Below are 17,291 nucleotides of genomic sequence, written 5' to 3'. Positions count from 1 at the left end.
TAAAGATTTCAGGCAAACATCATCCTTGTTTGTTGTTTATTCTGGTAAGATGAGAGGTCAAAAAGTGACTACTACCTCTCTTTCCTTCTGGCTGAAAAGCATCATCCGATTGGCATATCAGACTGCTGGACAGCAGCCTCCTGAACGAATTACCGCTCATTCCACCAGAGCTGTGGCTTCCACATGGGCTTTCAAGAATGAGGCTTCTGTTGTACAGATTTGTAAGGCAGCGACTTGGTCTTCACTGCATACTTTTGCCAAATTTTACAAATTCGATACTTTTGCTTCTTCGGAGGCTATTTTTGGAAGAAAGGTTTTGCAAGCTGTGGTGCCTTCCGTTTAGGTAACCTGACTTGTTTCCCTCCCGTCATCCGTGTCCTAAAGCTTTGGTATTGGTATCCCACAAGTAAGGATGAATCCGTGGACTGGATACACCATGTAAGAGAAAACAGAATTTATGCTTACCTGATAAATTACTTTCTCTTACGGTGTATCCAGTCCACGGCCCGCCCTGGCAATTAAGTCAGGTTCAAATTTATTTTTGTAAAACTACAGTCACCACTGCACCCTATGGTTTCTCCTTTTTCTCCTAACCGTCGGTCGAATGACTGGGGGGGCGGAGCCTGAGGGGGAGCTATATGGACAGCTCTGCTGTGTGCTCTCTTTGCCACTTCCTGTAGGGAATGAGAATATCCCACAAGTAAGGATGAATCAGTGGACTGGATACACCGTAAGAGAAAGTAATTTATCAGGTAAGCATAAATTCTGTTTTTATTGAAAAATTTGAAAACGAAAATTCAAAAATAGAATGTTAGAATGTTATATAAACATTCAAAATTCGATTTGAACGAATGTATCAAAATTCGTTTTAAATTTTGAATTTTTAGAAATATTCGCCCATCCCTAGTCTCTATATGTTGTTCTCCTTTTAAAGAATTTAATTGTATTTTTTTTTATATACTGGTCAGGTTTCCTTTCTATTTCGAACTAAAAATTGCATTTGTGATTTGGCTTCTTTCACCGTACACAAAAGGCTCAAGTGTGCTCTACAGGAAATTTGTCCATCCAACTCTTTCCTGTAAGGAAAAGGTGAGTTTTCCTTTAGTCTTTACTAAATTTGTGTACCTGATTATTATTGTAAAGGGGAACTATCATAAATTACATTTTCATGGGATCTTCACATTTCCATTGAAAAGCAGGGAGCAATATTCTTAAAAAAAAAAAAAAAAAAAAAAAAAAAAAGCATCTTGTAGAACAGGTAACCTTTACCTCTCTCTTCCCTTGTTGTGGTTAACTGATTAGGAGGTGTACAGAGGTTTTGGTTGCAAAGCTGGAAAGTGCATGGAAAATTAAGGTTTATTTTTATAGTACCCGTTAACTTTGATCATTTCAGCAATAGATGGTTCAATTTGCATTTCTAGTTAATCTAAATATTTGTTTTTATTTTTTATAAATGACAGGAAATCGATGAGTATATTGCTCAGGCAAGGGAAAAGAGCTATGAAACAATGATGCGCGTTGGTAAAAGAGGACTGAATCTTGCTGCAAATGCTGCAGTAACTGCTGCTACCAAGGTACTGTATAATACTTACTATGTTGTGACTAACACACTTTTTCCATCACTTTTAGTTTCTCCCAAACAACACTTTAAAGGGAAATAAAAGTGCAAAAAGAAAATGCTCTAAAGTGTTAGGGCATTGTAATATTGCCTTATTGCTTGCTTGTTTAACTCCTGCATGATGTAATGTTGTTGTATTTTAATATTAGTTAGAGCAGGGGTCAGCAACCTTGGACCCCCAGATGTTTTGGAACTACTTTTCCCATGATGCTCAGAGAGCCTAAAGTGTCTCTGCATCATGGCAAATGTAATTCCAAAACATCTGTGGGCCTAAGGATGCTGTCTCCCTGAGTTAGAGAACACCTTAATAAGTGCATTAAGCAGAGAATGTTTATTATAAATGCTTTTTATTAAGTTTAAATTATCCTTTTCTAATTGCAGCTCTCATCCCTTCTCTGACCACCTCCCTTTCAGTTCCTTTATTTATTTTTTTAAATTGAGTGGCGTGTGGTGCAGCCAATAAAAGACACCACACACCCTATGTATTTTATATAGCAGTGCGCTCTATCACTGCTGCTTTGAGCCTGAATCCGATATCAATGCAAATGCGCATGCGCAGTTGTAATGTGCAATCCAGTGGAAGTGTAGCAGATTCAGTGTTTACTGCTGTGGTCACATGGGGCAGGTTGAAGTAAGTGAGTTTTCCCGGACAAACAAAAAAAAAATGTTATATTAAAAGTAAGTCTCTCAATCACAATTGAAGTCAATTTATAATGTTTACATAAAGGATAACTGCAATTCATTTTAATCTTTGAAGACTTAATTTAAAAAAATTAAATGATGTTTATAAATGAAGTTTCACAATTCAATGACATAATGTGTTCTACAGTAAACCCTAGGTAAGCAGCCTTTAATACAGTCTTCAAAAATTAAAATAAATTTCAGTTTCTATTCAGGCTCAAAGCAGCAGTGTGAGAGTACACTGCTGTAGAAATATATGGGACATATGGTGCCTCTCTTATTGGCTGCACCAAACTTCTGTCAACAGGGAGGCAGACAGATGCAATAAGAGCGGCAATTCTAAATGTAAGTTTATATTTAAAAGGACTGGGTTTTCTTTCGTGATTTGGATAGAACATCCAATTTTAAACAACTTTCCAATTTAATTCTATCATCAAATTTGCTTCATTATCTTGTTATCCTTTGCTGAAGGAACAGCATTGCATTACTGGCAGCTAGATAAACATATCTAGTTAGCCAAAAACAATATACAAATGTGTGCAGGCACCAATCAGCAGCAGCTCCTACTAGTTTAGGTTATTATTGAAACATCTTTCTCCCATACAGGTACAAAGCAGGTAGCAGCAACGTTTCGGGATATTATCCCTTAATCATGCTAATGAGCCTCATCTGATGAGATACATTTATAGGCCTGCACTTTAACCCATAGTATACTGTTACAAAGTGAATTTTATCACTCAACATCACCACCTAGTGGTTATAAATATTATTACAGTTAAACACATATGTAAATTTAAAAACAATATACAATTTACAATTTACCTATTCATCTGTTGGTATACCTATATACAAATCTTTATTGATATTCAATATCTTCTGCATAATATTACCATTTCTTCCTGATTTTTTTAATTAAACATCCATTTATTAAAGAAACACTTTAAGGTCCAGCTCTCTATTGATTCCTTTAGGAATTAAAGCATCCAATTTATATATCCAATAGGACTCTTTTTGTTTTAATATTTTTTCCTTATTGCCACCTCCTTCTTAATTTATCCACTCCATCAATAATTTGCCACCGTAGTTGGCTTATATTGTGACCTGCACTCAAAAAATGACAAGATACAGGGGCTTCCTGGTCCCCACATCTAATATTAGATCTGTGTTGACTCATCCTGTCTCGTACCCTTCTGGTGGTCTCACCAACATTGACGGTCCCTCCTGCCACTTGCATCTTATAGCTGTGGAGCTGTACACTGCCTGTTTATATACTACATTATTACAGACTGTCTATGATGTTTACCTGCTCCAGGTAATTATTGTGTCCGGATATAATGGATACAATACCCAAAGTAGATGGTACAAAGACTTTTACCTATTCAGATGTGGATGCAGCCAGGATTACCACATTAATCCGTGGGTCAAGAGATTTTCTTAAAGAAGCCCCAAAAGAAAAGAGTGGACAAGAGTATGAGAGGTTGAAGAGGAAAAATATGATATGGGAACTGCATGCAATAACCCTAGCAGAATATTTTAGGGTGAAAAGAATTCCAAGAGGATTACGCATGTCTACACAACCTACTCTACTAAAGGACAATCCTCAATACTGTGAAAAATTTGAAGCAATATTAAATAAGTGCTCATATGACCTCATTGTGCTAACTGTAGATTCCTTACAGCAAGAGATTGACAAACAACTTGAAGTGGAAAAGAAAAAAAAGAGGATCTTCAGGAAATGCTGGCATCGGATGAATTTGCTAAAAAAATAAAGGAGGTAGATGATAAAATCAATACCTTGAAGAAAGAGCTGCAGGAACAGAAGGGGTTAAAATTTCAGCGTGACGAAATGGATTACCTCCAGGGGCATGCCTACAGGTGGAGATGAGAACCATCCCATTGGAAGAGAAGAGGGGCCGGTAAACCACAGAGAGCTAATCGGAATCAAGGGAAGGAGAAATTCAAAGATGGCGGAAATCGCGTCAGCAGTACGGAGTCATCAGATGGGCAAAGTTTTTTAGAGTCGTGCAACGACTCACCGACATCATCAGGAAGCGCCACAGAGGCGGCCGCAAACACAAGCGGCATGGAGAAAGATCGCCGATACCCGCCGAGAAAGAAAACCAGCAAGGTGAAAAAGAAGGGTCAACAGTGATCAATATTTCGAGTAAGATCCTTCAGAAGAGTGAGTACGAAGTGTTAGATAAAGGATTGTCATTTTGTCCTAAAAAAGACATTAACTTTTTTGAGTTGGAGAAAGACTTGTATAGGTTTTTCCGGACATTGAGGCTAAAATGTTTATTTAATGAGAGCCCACGATTGATTAAAACCACTGTTTTACCTAAAAGAGATATGTTAACATTAAAATCTACAGGTTTATATAAGAAAAGTACGTACATACCAACCCAAGGCAATAACAGTGTGGAGACCTACATTGAAATGGTTGTGTGATGTGTTGAAATTAAAAGCTAATCACAATAATAAAAGTCTGAAAAAATATAAAGTATATGAACCTAATCTAACAGTGCCACAAAAAAAGCTATTGACTCCCTGAAAGAAAAGAATATTCAGATAAGAAGAGCTGATAAGGGGGGTGCCACTGTAGTTTTAGACACTGACTACTATGTTACAGAGATTAAACAGCAGTTGGGAGATATTGATACCTATAAATCAATACAGAATAATCAGGTGGTTAAAATACAGGCAGAAATAAGAAGAGTGTTAAATTGGGCATTCAGGATTGGTATTATTGACAAAAAGTTATCTGAAAATCTATATGTAGAATGGCCTAAAACACCAATTTTCTACACAGTACCTAAGGTACATAAAAATTTAACAGAGCCACCTGGGCGGCCAATTGTGGCAGGAATAGAATCTGTCTTTGCAAACATAGCCACATATATGGATAAGATTTTGCAGCCAGAAGTTCAAAAAATAACCTCTTATATTAAAGATACCAGTGATTTCATTGAAAAATTAAAGGGTTTTCCATTGGCTAATGCAAAATGTATTCTGTATACACTCGATGTAAGTAGTTTGTACACTGTAATTAACCATGAAAGTGGCATAGGAGCATGTATCTTGGCACTGAGAAATTCGGAGTTGTATAGTGAGAGTCAAATATTATTCTTTGAAAATTTATTAAGAATAGTACTATACAATAATTATTTCTTGTTTCAAGATGACTGGTTTTTACAGACAAGAGGTACTGCCATGGGGTCCAACGTTGCCCCAGCATACGCCAATATGTTCATGAATAGTGTTGAAGAAAAATTTGTATAGGAAAATTAGTTGTTTCTTAAAGGGACATTATACATTCATTTTTTTCTTTGCATAAATGTTTTATAGATGATCTATTTATATAGCCCATAAAGTTTTTTTTTTTTTAAATGTATAGTTTTGTTCATTTTTAAAGAACATTGCTCTGATTTTCAGACTCCTAACCAAGCCCCAAAGTTTTATGAGAATACTGTCAGCTACCTTCTCCAGCTTGCTCCTGTTTGTGTAAAGGGTCTTTTCATATGCAAAAGAAGGGGGAGGGGGAGTGTCTTATTTCCCACTTGCAGTAAGCTTTCCAGCTACCTTTTCAACAGAGCTAAACTGAGAGCTTCTAAGTAAGTTTTTAAACAGTTTTATACTGGATTTTTATATCAGTATCTGTGCATCTTATTCTTTATAGTAGTGTCTATTACATGCAGTTATATGAAAATGAGTGTATATTGTCCCTTTAAATATGGAGCGTCGTGGTGGCGCTTCATAGATGACATATTTGGCGTGTGGTGGGGCGACGTTGGTACCCTATTGGCATTTGTTGAACAATTGAATCAAGCTGTCAATAATTTAAAATTCACACTAACCTTCAGTGAGGAAAACGTGGTATTCCTGGACACGATAATACATATAAACAGGGAAACTTGTAAATTTAAGATTGATCTGCATCGAAAGAAAACAGATAGAAATACTTTGTTAAGGTATGAAAGCTTTCATAATGAGCCCTTAAAGAATTCTCTACCACGTAGTCAGTTTAAAAGAGTAAAAAGGATTGTAAATGATGACTCCCTAGTTGTAAACAGACTACAAGAAATGGGGGATAAGTTCCTACAAAGAGGATACCCCAGGAAGTTAATTGAGAAAGAGATCATGAGGGTACAAGAAGATAACAATGTTTCTAGAGCTAAGAGAGAAGATGAAGAAAGGGTAGTTTGTGTAACGCAGTTTAACCCTATTAGTAAGAAAGTGAGGAACATTGTATCTAAACATTGGCACATCTTAAAAAAATTGTAATTCAAATATTGAATCCTTTAAAAAAACACCTATGATGGCATATCGAAGAGTCCAAATTTTGGGAGATATGTTGGTTAGAAATGATTTGGGATCTAGAAAGAAACAGAAATACATCACTAAGAAAAGCTATGGAACTTTTCCATGCTTGGGTTGTGCAAGTGGTAGTGCAGTTATTAAAGGGACAGAATTTCAACATCCCCAAACAGGATTTTTTTTTAGCATTAACAATTTCTATACGTGTGACTCATCCTATGTCGTATACCTTATTAAATGCCCATGTTCAAAAATCTATGTTGGTGAGACAACCAGAAGGGTACGAGATAGGATGAGTCAACACAGATCCAATATTAGATGTGGGGACCAGGAAGCCCCTGTATCTTGTCATTTTTTGAGTGCAGGTCACAATATAAGCCAACTACGGTGGCAAATTATTGATGGAGTGGATAAATTAAGAAGAGGTGGCAATAAGGAAACTATATTAAAACAAAAAGAGTCCTATTGGATATATAAATTGGATGCTTTAATTCCTAAAGGAATCAACAGAGAGCTGGACCTTAAAGTGTTTCTATACTAAATGGATGTTTAATAAAAATTTTCAGGAAGAAATGGTAATATTATGCAGAAGATATTGAATATCAATAAAGATTTGTATATAGGTATACCAACAGATGAATAGGTAAATTGTAAATTGTATATTTATTTTTAAATTTACATATGTGTTTAACTGTAATAATATTTATAACCACTAGGTGGTGATGTTGAGTGATAAAATTCACTTTGTAACAGTATACTATGGGTTAAAGTGCAGGCCTATAAATGTATCTCATCAGATGAGGCTCATTAGCATGATTAAGGGATAATATCCCGAAACGTTGCGGCTACCTGCTTTGTACCTGTATGGGAGAAAGATGTTACAATAAAATGTTGAAAATTCGTTAAGGTGCTGTGGATTTTTCAACTTTTCTACATGTTTGGAGGTTTTGATGGTCCCTCCTGCCACTTGCATCTTATAGCTGTGGAGTTGTACACTGCCTGTTTATATACTAGTTTAGGTTATGTTCATATTCATTTTCAACAAGGAAAATAGAAGTGAATTTAAAAGTCTTCCAAAAATAACATGCTCTATCTGAATCATGCAAGTTTATTTTGGACTTTCATATCCCTTTAATTAAACAGTTTTACAAGAAAAATGTATATGCTAAATGTATTTATTAAGTTGTCCTCTAACTTAGTGTTTCTCAACCATGGTCCTCAAGTATCCCCAACAGGCCAGGTTTCCATTATAGCTCAACTAAAGCACAGGGGAAATAATCAGCTGATGGGTGAGAGCAGGTTAGTAACCATGGAGACTGATCAGCTGTTTTTCACCTGTGCCTTAGTTTAGCTATAAGGGGAACCTGGCCTGTTGGGGATACTTGAGGACTGCGGTTGAGAAACACTTAATATTTGAAGGCAACATCATTGCATTTAACATCACTTTAAAGTCAGCTCCAGAGGATCAGCTTATGCTACTGTGATCTAGCTGAATACATCTGGTGAGCCAATGACAAAAGGTATATATGTGTAGCCACCAATCACCAGATAGCTCTTAGCAGTGCATTACGGCTCTTGAGCCTACCTAGGTATTCTTTTCTGTAATGGTACCAAGTGGACAAAGTACATTTGATAATAGAAATACATTTAAAGGTATCTTAATATTATATGTTCTATCTGAACCATGAAATCTTAATTTGGAGCTTCATGAATCTTTAAAGGCCATGTTTACTAAACTGTGATAAGAAGTATGAGGTTTTTATGGCCACAAAAACAATGCTATCATATTGCATCCGTCCTTCATCATTCATTCATTCATTCATTCATGACTTTCTGATTCCTATTTGCAATATCCTTTCAATATTTAAAACTCTTATCCTATATTGTATTACACTGTCACTTTTGGCATTTTCTAAAATTAAATATGTGTTATGCATATCTGTGAAGAACAACTCTCTGTTGCAAAACTTAAAGGGATAATATATTTGAAAAAGTATTATTATTTATTATTTCAACTTAGTTACTATTGCAAATAATGCTTCTCCTATCATGATTGTTGATGCAAAACTGATAATCTACCTTTACAAACATGTGACTACTGAGAATCTTAGGGGGGAGGGTAAAGTAACCAAAAGTATTAACCAAAACTTCCCTGGGAGAAAGTGAACCAAGCACAATTTTAGATGTATTTTACAGCAAAAGGCATCAAAATAAATAATGAATGTATATTGCAATAATGTTTCACTTGCAATAACGTTGTTGAAATGTCAAGTTTAATGGTACTTTAAAATTGCATGCTCTATCCTAATCTTGAAAGTTTAAACAACTTTCCAATGTTCTTCTATTACCTAATTTGCATGTTTTCTTGATTTTCAAGAAAAATGGTTTAAAATTATACCTAGATAAGCTCTGGAGTAGCAATATATTACTGAGTGCTAGCTGCTGATTGGTGGCACGTATATGCCTCTTGCCATTGGCTCACCAAATGTGTGTGCAGCCAGCTCCCAGTAATGGTTTGGTTTAATGTCCCTTTTAAATGGATATTTAAAGGAGTGTAGTAGTCAAAACTGTAATACACATGAGTGCAGTATAGCATGTAAAGCATGTTTGCAATACAACGTATTGGCACAATTACTTCTAGTAAAAGCATTTATTTGACAGCTTTTATTGTGCTTAGGCAAGCAGAGCAAATGTACAACAAAAGCTCTCACAGTAGCACTGATAGTTTTTAGTTGAATAGAAGCATTTTTGCAGTTCTGAAGTATTAGCATGAGCACTTTATTTATGGTTTTGGCTAATCATGGTTGTTATTCCCATGTCCCTTTAAGTATTTTTTAATTGCATCTAAATAAGTATATTTTAAAATGCTTACTTGTAATACAGATGGGCATGCACTTTTGTTTGTCCACCATTATAGGAAGTTGCCAAATAGCCAGAAACCAAGTTATACGGCTAGATTTAGAGTTTTGTCGGTAACGACCCGCGTAGCTAACGCTGGCTTTTTTCTGGCCGCACCTTTTAAATACCGCTGGTATTGAGAGTCCACAGAATGGCTGCGTTAGGCTCCAAAAAAGGAGCGTATAGCATATTTAACGCAACTTCAACTCTCGATACCAGAGTTGCTTACGGACGCGGCGAGCCTCAAAAACGTGCTCGTGCACGATTCCCCCATAGGAAACAATGGGGCTGTTTGAGCTGAAAAAAAACCTAACACCTGCAAAAAAGCCGCGTTCAGCTCCTAACGCAGCCCGATTGTTGTCTATGGGGAAACACTTCCTACGTCTGCACCTAACACTCTAACATGTACCCCGAGTCTAAACACCCCTAACCTTACACTTACTAACCCCTATTCTGCCGCCCCCGCTATCGCTGACCCCTGTATATTATTTTTAACCCCTAATCTGCCGCTCCGTAAACCGCCGCTACTTACATTATCCCTATGTACCCCTAATCTGCTGCCCCTAACACCGCCGACCCCTATATTATATTTAATAACCCCTAATCTGCCCCCACAACGTCGCCTCCACCTGCCTACACTTATTAACCCCTAATCTGCCGACTGGACCGCACCGCTATTATAATAAAGTTATTAACCCCTAATCTGCCTCACTAACCCTATAATAAATAGTATTAACCCCTAATCTGCCCTCCCTAACATCGGCAACACCTAACTTCAATTATTAACCCCTAATCTGCCGACTGGAGCTCACCGCTATTCTAATAAATGTATTAACCCCTAAAGCTAAGTCTAACCCTAACACTAACACCCCCCTAAATTAAATATAATTTTAATCTAACAAAATTAATTAACTCTTATTAAATAAATTATTCCTATTTAAAGCTAAATACTTACCTGTAAAATAAATCCTAATATAGCTACAATATAAATTATATTTATATTATAGCTATTTTAGGATTAATATTTATTTTACAGGTAACTTTGTATTTATTTTAACCAGGTACAATAGCTATTAAATAGTTAAGAACTATTTAATAGCTAAAATAGTTCAAATAATTACAAATTTACCTGTAAAATAAATCCTAACCTAAGTTACAATTAAACCTAACACTACACTATCAATAAATTAATTAAATAAAATACCTATAATTATCTACAATTAAACCTAACACTACACTATCAATAAATACATTAAATACAATTCCTACAAATAAATACAATGAAATAAACTAACTAAAGTACAAAAAATAAAAAAGAACTAAGTTACAAAAAATAAAAAAATATTTACAAACATTAGAAATATATTACAACAATTTTAAACTAATTACACCTACTCTAAGCCCCCTAATAAAATAACAAAGCCCCCCAAAATAAAAAAATGCCCTACCCTATTCTAAATTACTAAAGTTCAAAGCTCTTTTACCTTACCAGCCCTGAACAGGGCCCTTTGCGGGGCATGCCCCAAGAAGTTCAGCTCTTTTGCCTGTAAAAAAAAACCATACAATACCCCCCCCCCCAACATTACAACCCACCACCCACATACCCCTAATCTAACCCAAACCCCCCTTAAATAAACCTAACACTAAGCCCCTGAAGATCTCCCTACCTTGAGTCGTCTTCACCCAGCCGAGCCAAATTCTTCATCCAAGCGGAGCAAGAAGAGGTCCTACATCCGGTAGAAGTCTTCATCCAAGCGGGGCAGAAGAGGTCTTCCATACGATTGAAGTCTGTTATTTTATTAGGGGGCTTAGAGTAGGTGTAATTAGTTTAAAATTGTTGTAATATATTTCTAATGTTTGTAAATATTTTTTTATTTTTTGTAAGTTAGTTCTTTTTTATTTTTTGTACTTTAGTTAGTTTATTTCATTGTATTTATTTGTAGGAATTGTATTTAATGTATTTATTGATAGTGTAGTGTTAGGTTTAATTGTAGATAATTATAGGTATTTTATTTAATTAATTTATTGATAGTGTAGTGTTAGGTTTAATTGTAACTTAGGTTAGGATTTATTTTACAGGTAAATTTGTAATTATTTGAACTATTTTAGCTATTAAATAGTTCTTAACTATTTAATAGCTATTGTACCTGGTTAAAATAAATACAAAGTTACCTGTAAAATAAATATTAATCCTAAAATAGCTATAATATAAATATAATTTATATTGTAGCTATATTAGGATTTATTTTACAGGTATTTAGCTTTAAATAGGAATAATTTATTTAATAAGAGTTAATTAATTTCGTTAGATTAAAATTATATTTAACTTAGGGGGGTGTTAGTGCTAGGGTTTGATTTAGCTTTAGGGGTTAATACATTTATTAGAATAGCGGTGAGCTCCAGTCGGCAGATTAGGGGTTAATAATTGAAGTTAGGTGTCGGCGATGTTAGGGAGGGCAGATTAGGGGTTAATACTATTTATTATAGGGTTAGTGAGGCGGATTAGGGGTTAATAAGTGTAGGCAGGTGGAGGCGACGTTGAGGGGGGCAGATTAGGGGTTAATAAATATAATATAGGGGTCGGCGGTGTTAGGGGCAGCAGATTAGGGGTACATAGCTATAATGTAGGTGGCGGCACTTTGCGGTCGGCAGATTAAGGGTTATTTATTGTAGGTAGCTGGCTGCGACGTTGTGGGGGGCAGGTTAGGGGTTAATAAATATAATATAGGGGTCGGCGATGTTAGGGCAGCAGATTAGGGGTACATAGCTATAATGTAGCTGGCGGCGGTGTGCGGACGGCAGATTAGGGGTTAATAAGTGTAGGTAGCTGGCTGCGACGTTGTGGGGGGCAGGGTAGGGGTTAATAAATATAATATAGGGGTCGGCGGTGTTAGGGGCAGCAGATTAGGGGTACATAAGTATAACGTAGGTGGCGGTCGGCAGATTAGGGGTTAAAAAAAATTAATCGAGTGTCGGCGATGTGGGGGGGCCTCGGTTTAGGGGTACATAGGTAGTTTATGGGTGTTAGTGTACTTTAGAGCACAGTAGTTAAGAGCTTTATGAACCGGCGTTAGCCCAGAAAGCTCTTAACTATTGACTTTTTTCTGCGGCTGGAGTCTTGTCGGTAGAATTCTAACGCTCACTTCAGCCACAACTCTAAATACCGGAGTTAGAAAGATCCCATTGAAAAGATAGGATACGCAATTGACGTAAGGGGATCTGCGGTATGGAAAAGTTGCGGCTGAAAAGTGAGCATTAGACCATTTTTTGAATGACTCCAAATACCGGCGGTAGCCTAAAACCAGCTTTAGGAGCCTCTAACGCTGGTTTTCACGGCTACCGCCAAACTCCAAATCTAGGCCATAGTGATTTGTGCATTTTCCCGTAAGTTCAATATTGGTTAAAAACGCTTTAAAGCGACATCAGATGCTGTGAAATTTTATACTCATTTATAACTGTCCCTGACTGACCCCAGCAGAGAAAATAAGAGGATTTTAAACCTAGGGAAACCTATGTTACAAAATACAACACCTATTACTTTATGTACTTTACAGAGAATACAACTTTACACATTTCTTTAATATTAAGACAACTAAACAAAAACTGCATCTGTATAATCGCCGGCTAATCATTTTTGTGTAAAAAAAATAAATATATATATACTCAACATGTTTTTGAAAAGTGCTCTTTTGTGTGTATGCACATATACTACAATATGAATTTAAGTGTGTGTATAATTAAAATATATATATATATACTGTGTGTACATACACACCCATACCCTCACCGGCCACTGTATTAGGTACACCTGTTCAGTTACTTAATAACACAAATTGCTAATTAGCCAATCACATGGCAGCAACTCAGTGCATTTAGGTATCTAGATGTGGTGAACATGACTTGCTGAAGTTCAAACCGAGCATTAGAATGGGGATAAAAAGGGGTTTTAAGTAACTTTGAAAGTGGCATGGTTGTTGGTGCCAGACGGACTGGTCTGAGTATTTTTAAACACTGCTGATCTACTGGGATTTTCATGCACAAGCATCTCTAGGGTTTACAGAGAATGGTCTGAAAAAGAGAAAATATCCAGCGAGCGGCAGTTGTGTCAACAATGCCTTGTTGAGGTCAGAGGAGAATGGGCAGACTGTTTTGAGATGATAGAAAGGCAATAGTAACTCATAACCACTCGTTGCAACCAAGGTATGCAGAATACCATCTCTTAACGCACAACATGTCGAACCTTAAAGCAGATGGTCTACAGCAGCAGAAGACCACAGCGGGTGCCACTCCTGTCAGCTAAGAACAGTAAACTGAGGCTACATTTCGCACAGGCTCACCAAAATTGGACAATAGAAAATTGGAAAAACTTTGCCTGGTCTGATGAGTCTCGATTTCAGCTGTGACTTTCAGATGGTAGGGTCAGAATTAGGCCTAAACAACATGAAAGTATGGATCCATCCTGCCTTCTATCAACTGTTCAGGCTGGTGGTGGTGTAATGGTGTGGGGGATATTTTCTTGGCACACTTTGGGCCCCTTAGTACCAATTGAGCATTGTTTATACTCCACTGCCTACCTGAGTATTGTTGCTGACCATGTCCATCCCTTTATAACTACAGTGTACCCATCTTCTGATGGCTACTTCCAGCAGGATAATGCACCATGTCACAAAGCTCAAATCATCTCAAACTGGTTTCTTGAACATGACAATGAGATTACTGTACTCCAATGGCCTCCACAGTCACCATATCTCAATCTATTAAAGCACCTTTGGGATGTGGTGGAACGGGAGATTCGCATCATGGATGTGCAGCCAACAAATCTGCTACAACTGCGTGATGCTATCTTGTCAATATGGACCAAAATCTCTGAAGAAAGATTACAAAGCTTGTTGAATCTATGCCACAAAGAAATAAGGCAGTTCTAAAGGCAAAAGGTGGTCCAACCGGGTACTAGCAAGGTGTACCTAATAAAGTGACCGGTGTGTATATATTATATATTTATACACACACCCTGGGATTAATGTCCCTTTTATCTAAAATGTTTGTCTGTAAATTGCTTTAAATAACATGTTTAGATTAACTGAACACATCTACCAGTTCAGGATATGTGGGGGTGATTTGCAAGTGTTTAAAGTTAAGATCTATTAATAATTGTTTTTCCTGATAATTGAATTCAGCAGATTTCCCAGCCCTGGTGTTTTCACCTCCCTTCATTTGCATTTTAGTGCAGGCTATATTCTATGCCACAGTTATATGATGAATCCCTGCATTGTATATGCAGAGCACATTGCGATGCCACAGCATTGGAAATATTGTAGAAGAATTTTAGAACATGTATGTAAGATTCCTCTTGTGTGAATTAGAGACACAAGTTTAAACTAAAGATTCAGTGCCTCCCACATCTCTCATTAAAACAAAACAAAGCCTGCATTGTAGAAAAAGCCGCCTTCTGGCATGCTGCTGCTACAAGGGTCGGTCCCAGAAGGGGAGAGAAGCTGATTTAAATAATCTAAAAGGGACATTTCTGTTTTTTTTTTTTTTTTGTGGAATTGAAATTTGAATATTTTAAAAATGGATTACAGTTTTACAGTTTTTTCCTCCATATGTTTAATAAAATGTTTTATTTTCATGATGTGGAGACTAATCTTATTTAGCAATGATTAGTGAATCCTTTTGTATCCTACATGTGCTTCGTTGCAAGGTTTGTGGGTTTATTTTTCCTTCACTCACCCTTCGTTATCCCTGGGAACAAGGCTCCATGTTAGCACTTTATTATATTACTAGTCCTAAAGCCAGTTCACACGGGCCATTTTTTGCAGTACATCGGGCCCACCCCTTGCTCTCTCTCCCTCCCCCTCTCTTTTGCTCTCTCTCCCCCCCTCTCTTTTGCTCTCTCCCCCTCCCCCTCTCTTTTGCTCTCTCTCCCCCCTCTCTTTTGCTCTCTCTCTCCCCCTCTCTTTTGCTCTCTCTCTCCCCCTCTCTTTTGCTCTCTCTCTCCCCCTCTCTTTTGCTCTCTCTCTCCCCCTCTCTTTTGCTCTCTCTCTCCCCCTCTCTTTTGCTCTCTCTCTCCCCTCTTTTGCTCTCTCTCCCCTCTCTTTTGCTCTCTCTCTCCCCCTCTCTTTTGCTCTCTCTCTCCCCCTCCCTTTTGCTCTCTCTCCCCCCTCTCTTTTGCTCTCTCTCTCCCCCTCTTTTGCTCTCTCTCTTCCCCTCTCTTTTGCTCTCTCTCTCCCCCTCTCTTTTGCTCTCTCTCTCCCCCTCTCTTTTGCTCTCTCTCTCCCCCTCCCTTTTGCTCTCCCCCCCTCTCTTTTGCTCTCCCCCCCCCTCTCTTTTGCTCTCTCTCCCCCTCTCTTTTGCTCTCTCTCCCCCTCTCTTTTGCTCTCTCCCCCCTCTCTTTTGCTCTCTCCCCCCCCTCTCTTTTGCTCTCCCCCCCCCTCTCTTTTGCTCTCCCCCCCCTCTCTTTTGCTCTCCCCCCCCTCTCTTTTGCTCTCCCCCCCCTCTCTTTTGCTCTCCCCCCCCTCTCTTTTGCTCTCTCCCCCCCCTCTCTTTTGCTCTCTCCCCCCCCTCTCTTTTGCTCTCTCCCCCCCCTCTCTTTTGCTCTCTCCCCCCCTCTCTTTTGCTCTCTCCCCCCTCTCTTTTGCTCTCTCCCCCCCTCTCTTTTGCTCTCTCCCCCCCTCTCTTTTGCTCTCTCCCCCCTCTCTTTTGCTCTCTCCCCCCCTCTCTTTTGCTCTCTCTCTTTTGCTTTCTCTCTCCCCCCTCTCTTTTGCTCTCTCTCTTTTGCTTTCTCTCTCCCCCCTCTCTTTTGCTCTCTCTCCCCCCTCTCTTTTGCTCTCTCTCCCCCCTCTCTTTTGCTCTCTCTCTCCCCCTCCCCCTCTCTTTTGCTCTCTCTCTCCCCCTCTCTTTTGCTCTCTCTCGCCCCCTCTTTTGCGCTCTCTCTCTCCCCCCTCTCTTTTGCTCTCTCTCCCCCTCTCTTTTGCTCTCTCTCCCCCTCTCTTTTGCTCTCTCTCCCCCTCTCTTTTGCTCTCTCTCCCCCTCTCTTTTGCTCTCTCTCCCCCTCTCTTTTGCTCTCTCTCCCCCTCTCTTTTGATCTCTCTCCCCCTCTCTTTTGATCTCTCTCCCCCTCTCTTTTTCTCTCTCTTCCCCCTCTCTTTTGCTTTCTCCCCCCTCTCTTTTGTTCTCTCCCCCCTGTCTTTTGCTATCTCCCCCTGTCTTTTGCTATCTCCCCCTGTCTTTTGCTATCTCCCCCCTCTCTCTTGTGCTCTCCCCCCTCTCTCTTGTGCTCTCCCCCCTCTCTCTTGTGCTCTCCCCCCCCTCTCTCTTGTGCTCCCCCCCTCTCTCTTGCGCTCTCTCCACCTCTTTTGCGCTCTCTCGCTCCACCTCTTTTGCGCTCTCTCGCTCCACCTCTTTTGCGCTCTCTCGCTCCACCTCTTTTGCGCTCTCTCGCTCCACCTCTTTTGCGCTCTCTCGCTCCACCTCTCTTTTGCTCAATCCACCTCTCTTTTGCTCGCTCCCCCCTCTCTTTTGCTCGCTCCCCCCTCTCTTTTGCTCACTCCCCCCTCTCTTTTGCTCGTTGCCCCCTCTCTTTTGCTCGTTGCCCCCTCTCTTTTGCTCGTTGCCCCCTCTCTTTTGCTCGTTCCCCCCTCTCTTTTGCTTTCTCCCCCCCTCTCTTTTGCTCAATCCCCCCCTCTCTTTTGCTCAATCCCCCCTCTTTTGCGCTCTCTCTCTCCCCCCTCTTTTGCCCTCTCTCTCGCCCTCTCTCTCTCCCCCCTCTTTTGCGCTCTCT

The 17,291-nt window shown here is 38.8% G+C and overlaps 1 protein-coding gene across 1 annotated transcript in view; it reads left to right on the top strand.

The window, feature by feature from the left end:
* REEP2 (receptor accessory protein 2) overlaps nt 1-17,291 on the top strand; it is a 178,437-nt gene that overhangs the window by 51,151 nt on the left and 109,995 nt on the right. Inside the window, exons 4-5 of the mRNA XM_053719819.1 lie at nt 969-1,089; nt 1,461-1,574. Of these exons, the coding sequence (XP_053575794.1) occupies nt 969-1,089; nt 1,461-1,574 (235 nt within the window). The remainder of the gene's footprint in view (nt 1-968; nt 1,090-1,460; nt 1,575-17,291) is intronic.

Source organism: Bombina bombina, chromosome 6, assembly GCF_027579735.1.
Source record: "Bombina bombina isolate aBomBom1 chromosome 6, aBomBom1.pri, whole genome shotgun sequence".
NCBI lineage: Eukaryota > Metazoa > Chordata > Amphibia > Anura > Bombinatoridae > Bombina > Bombina bombina.
This window is presented reverse-complemented; position numbering and strand designations above follow the sequence as displayed.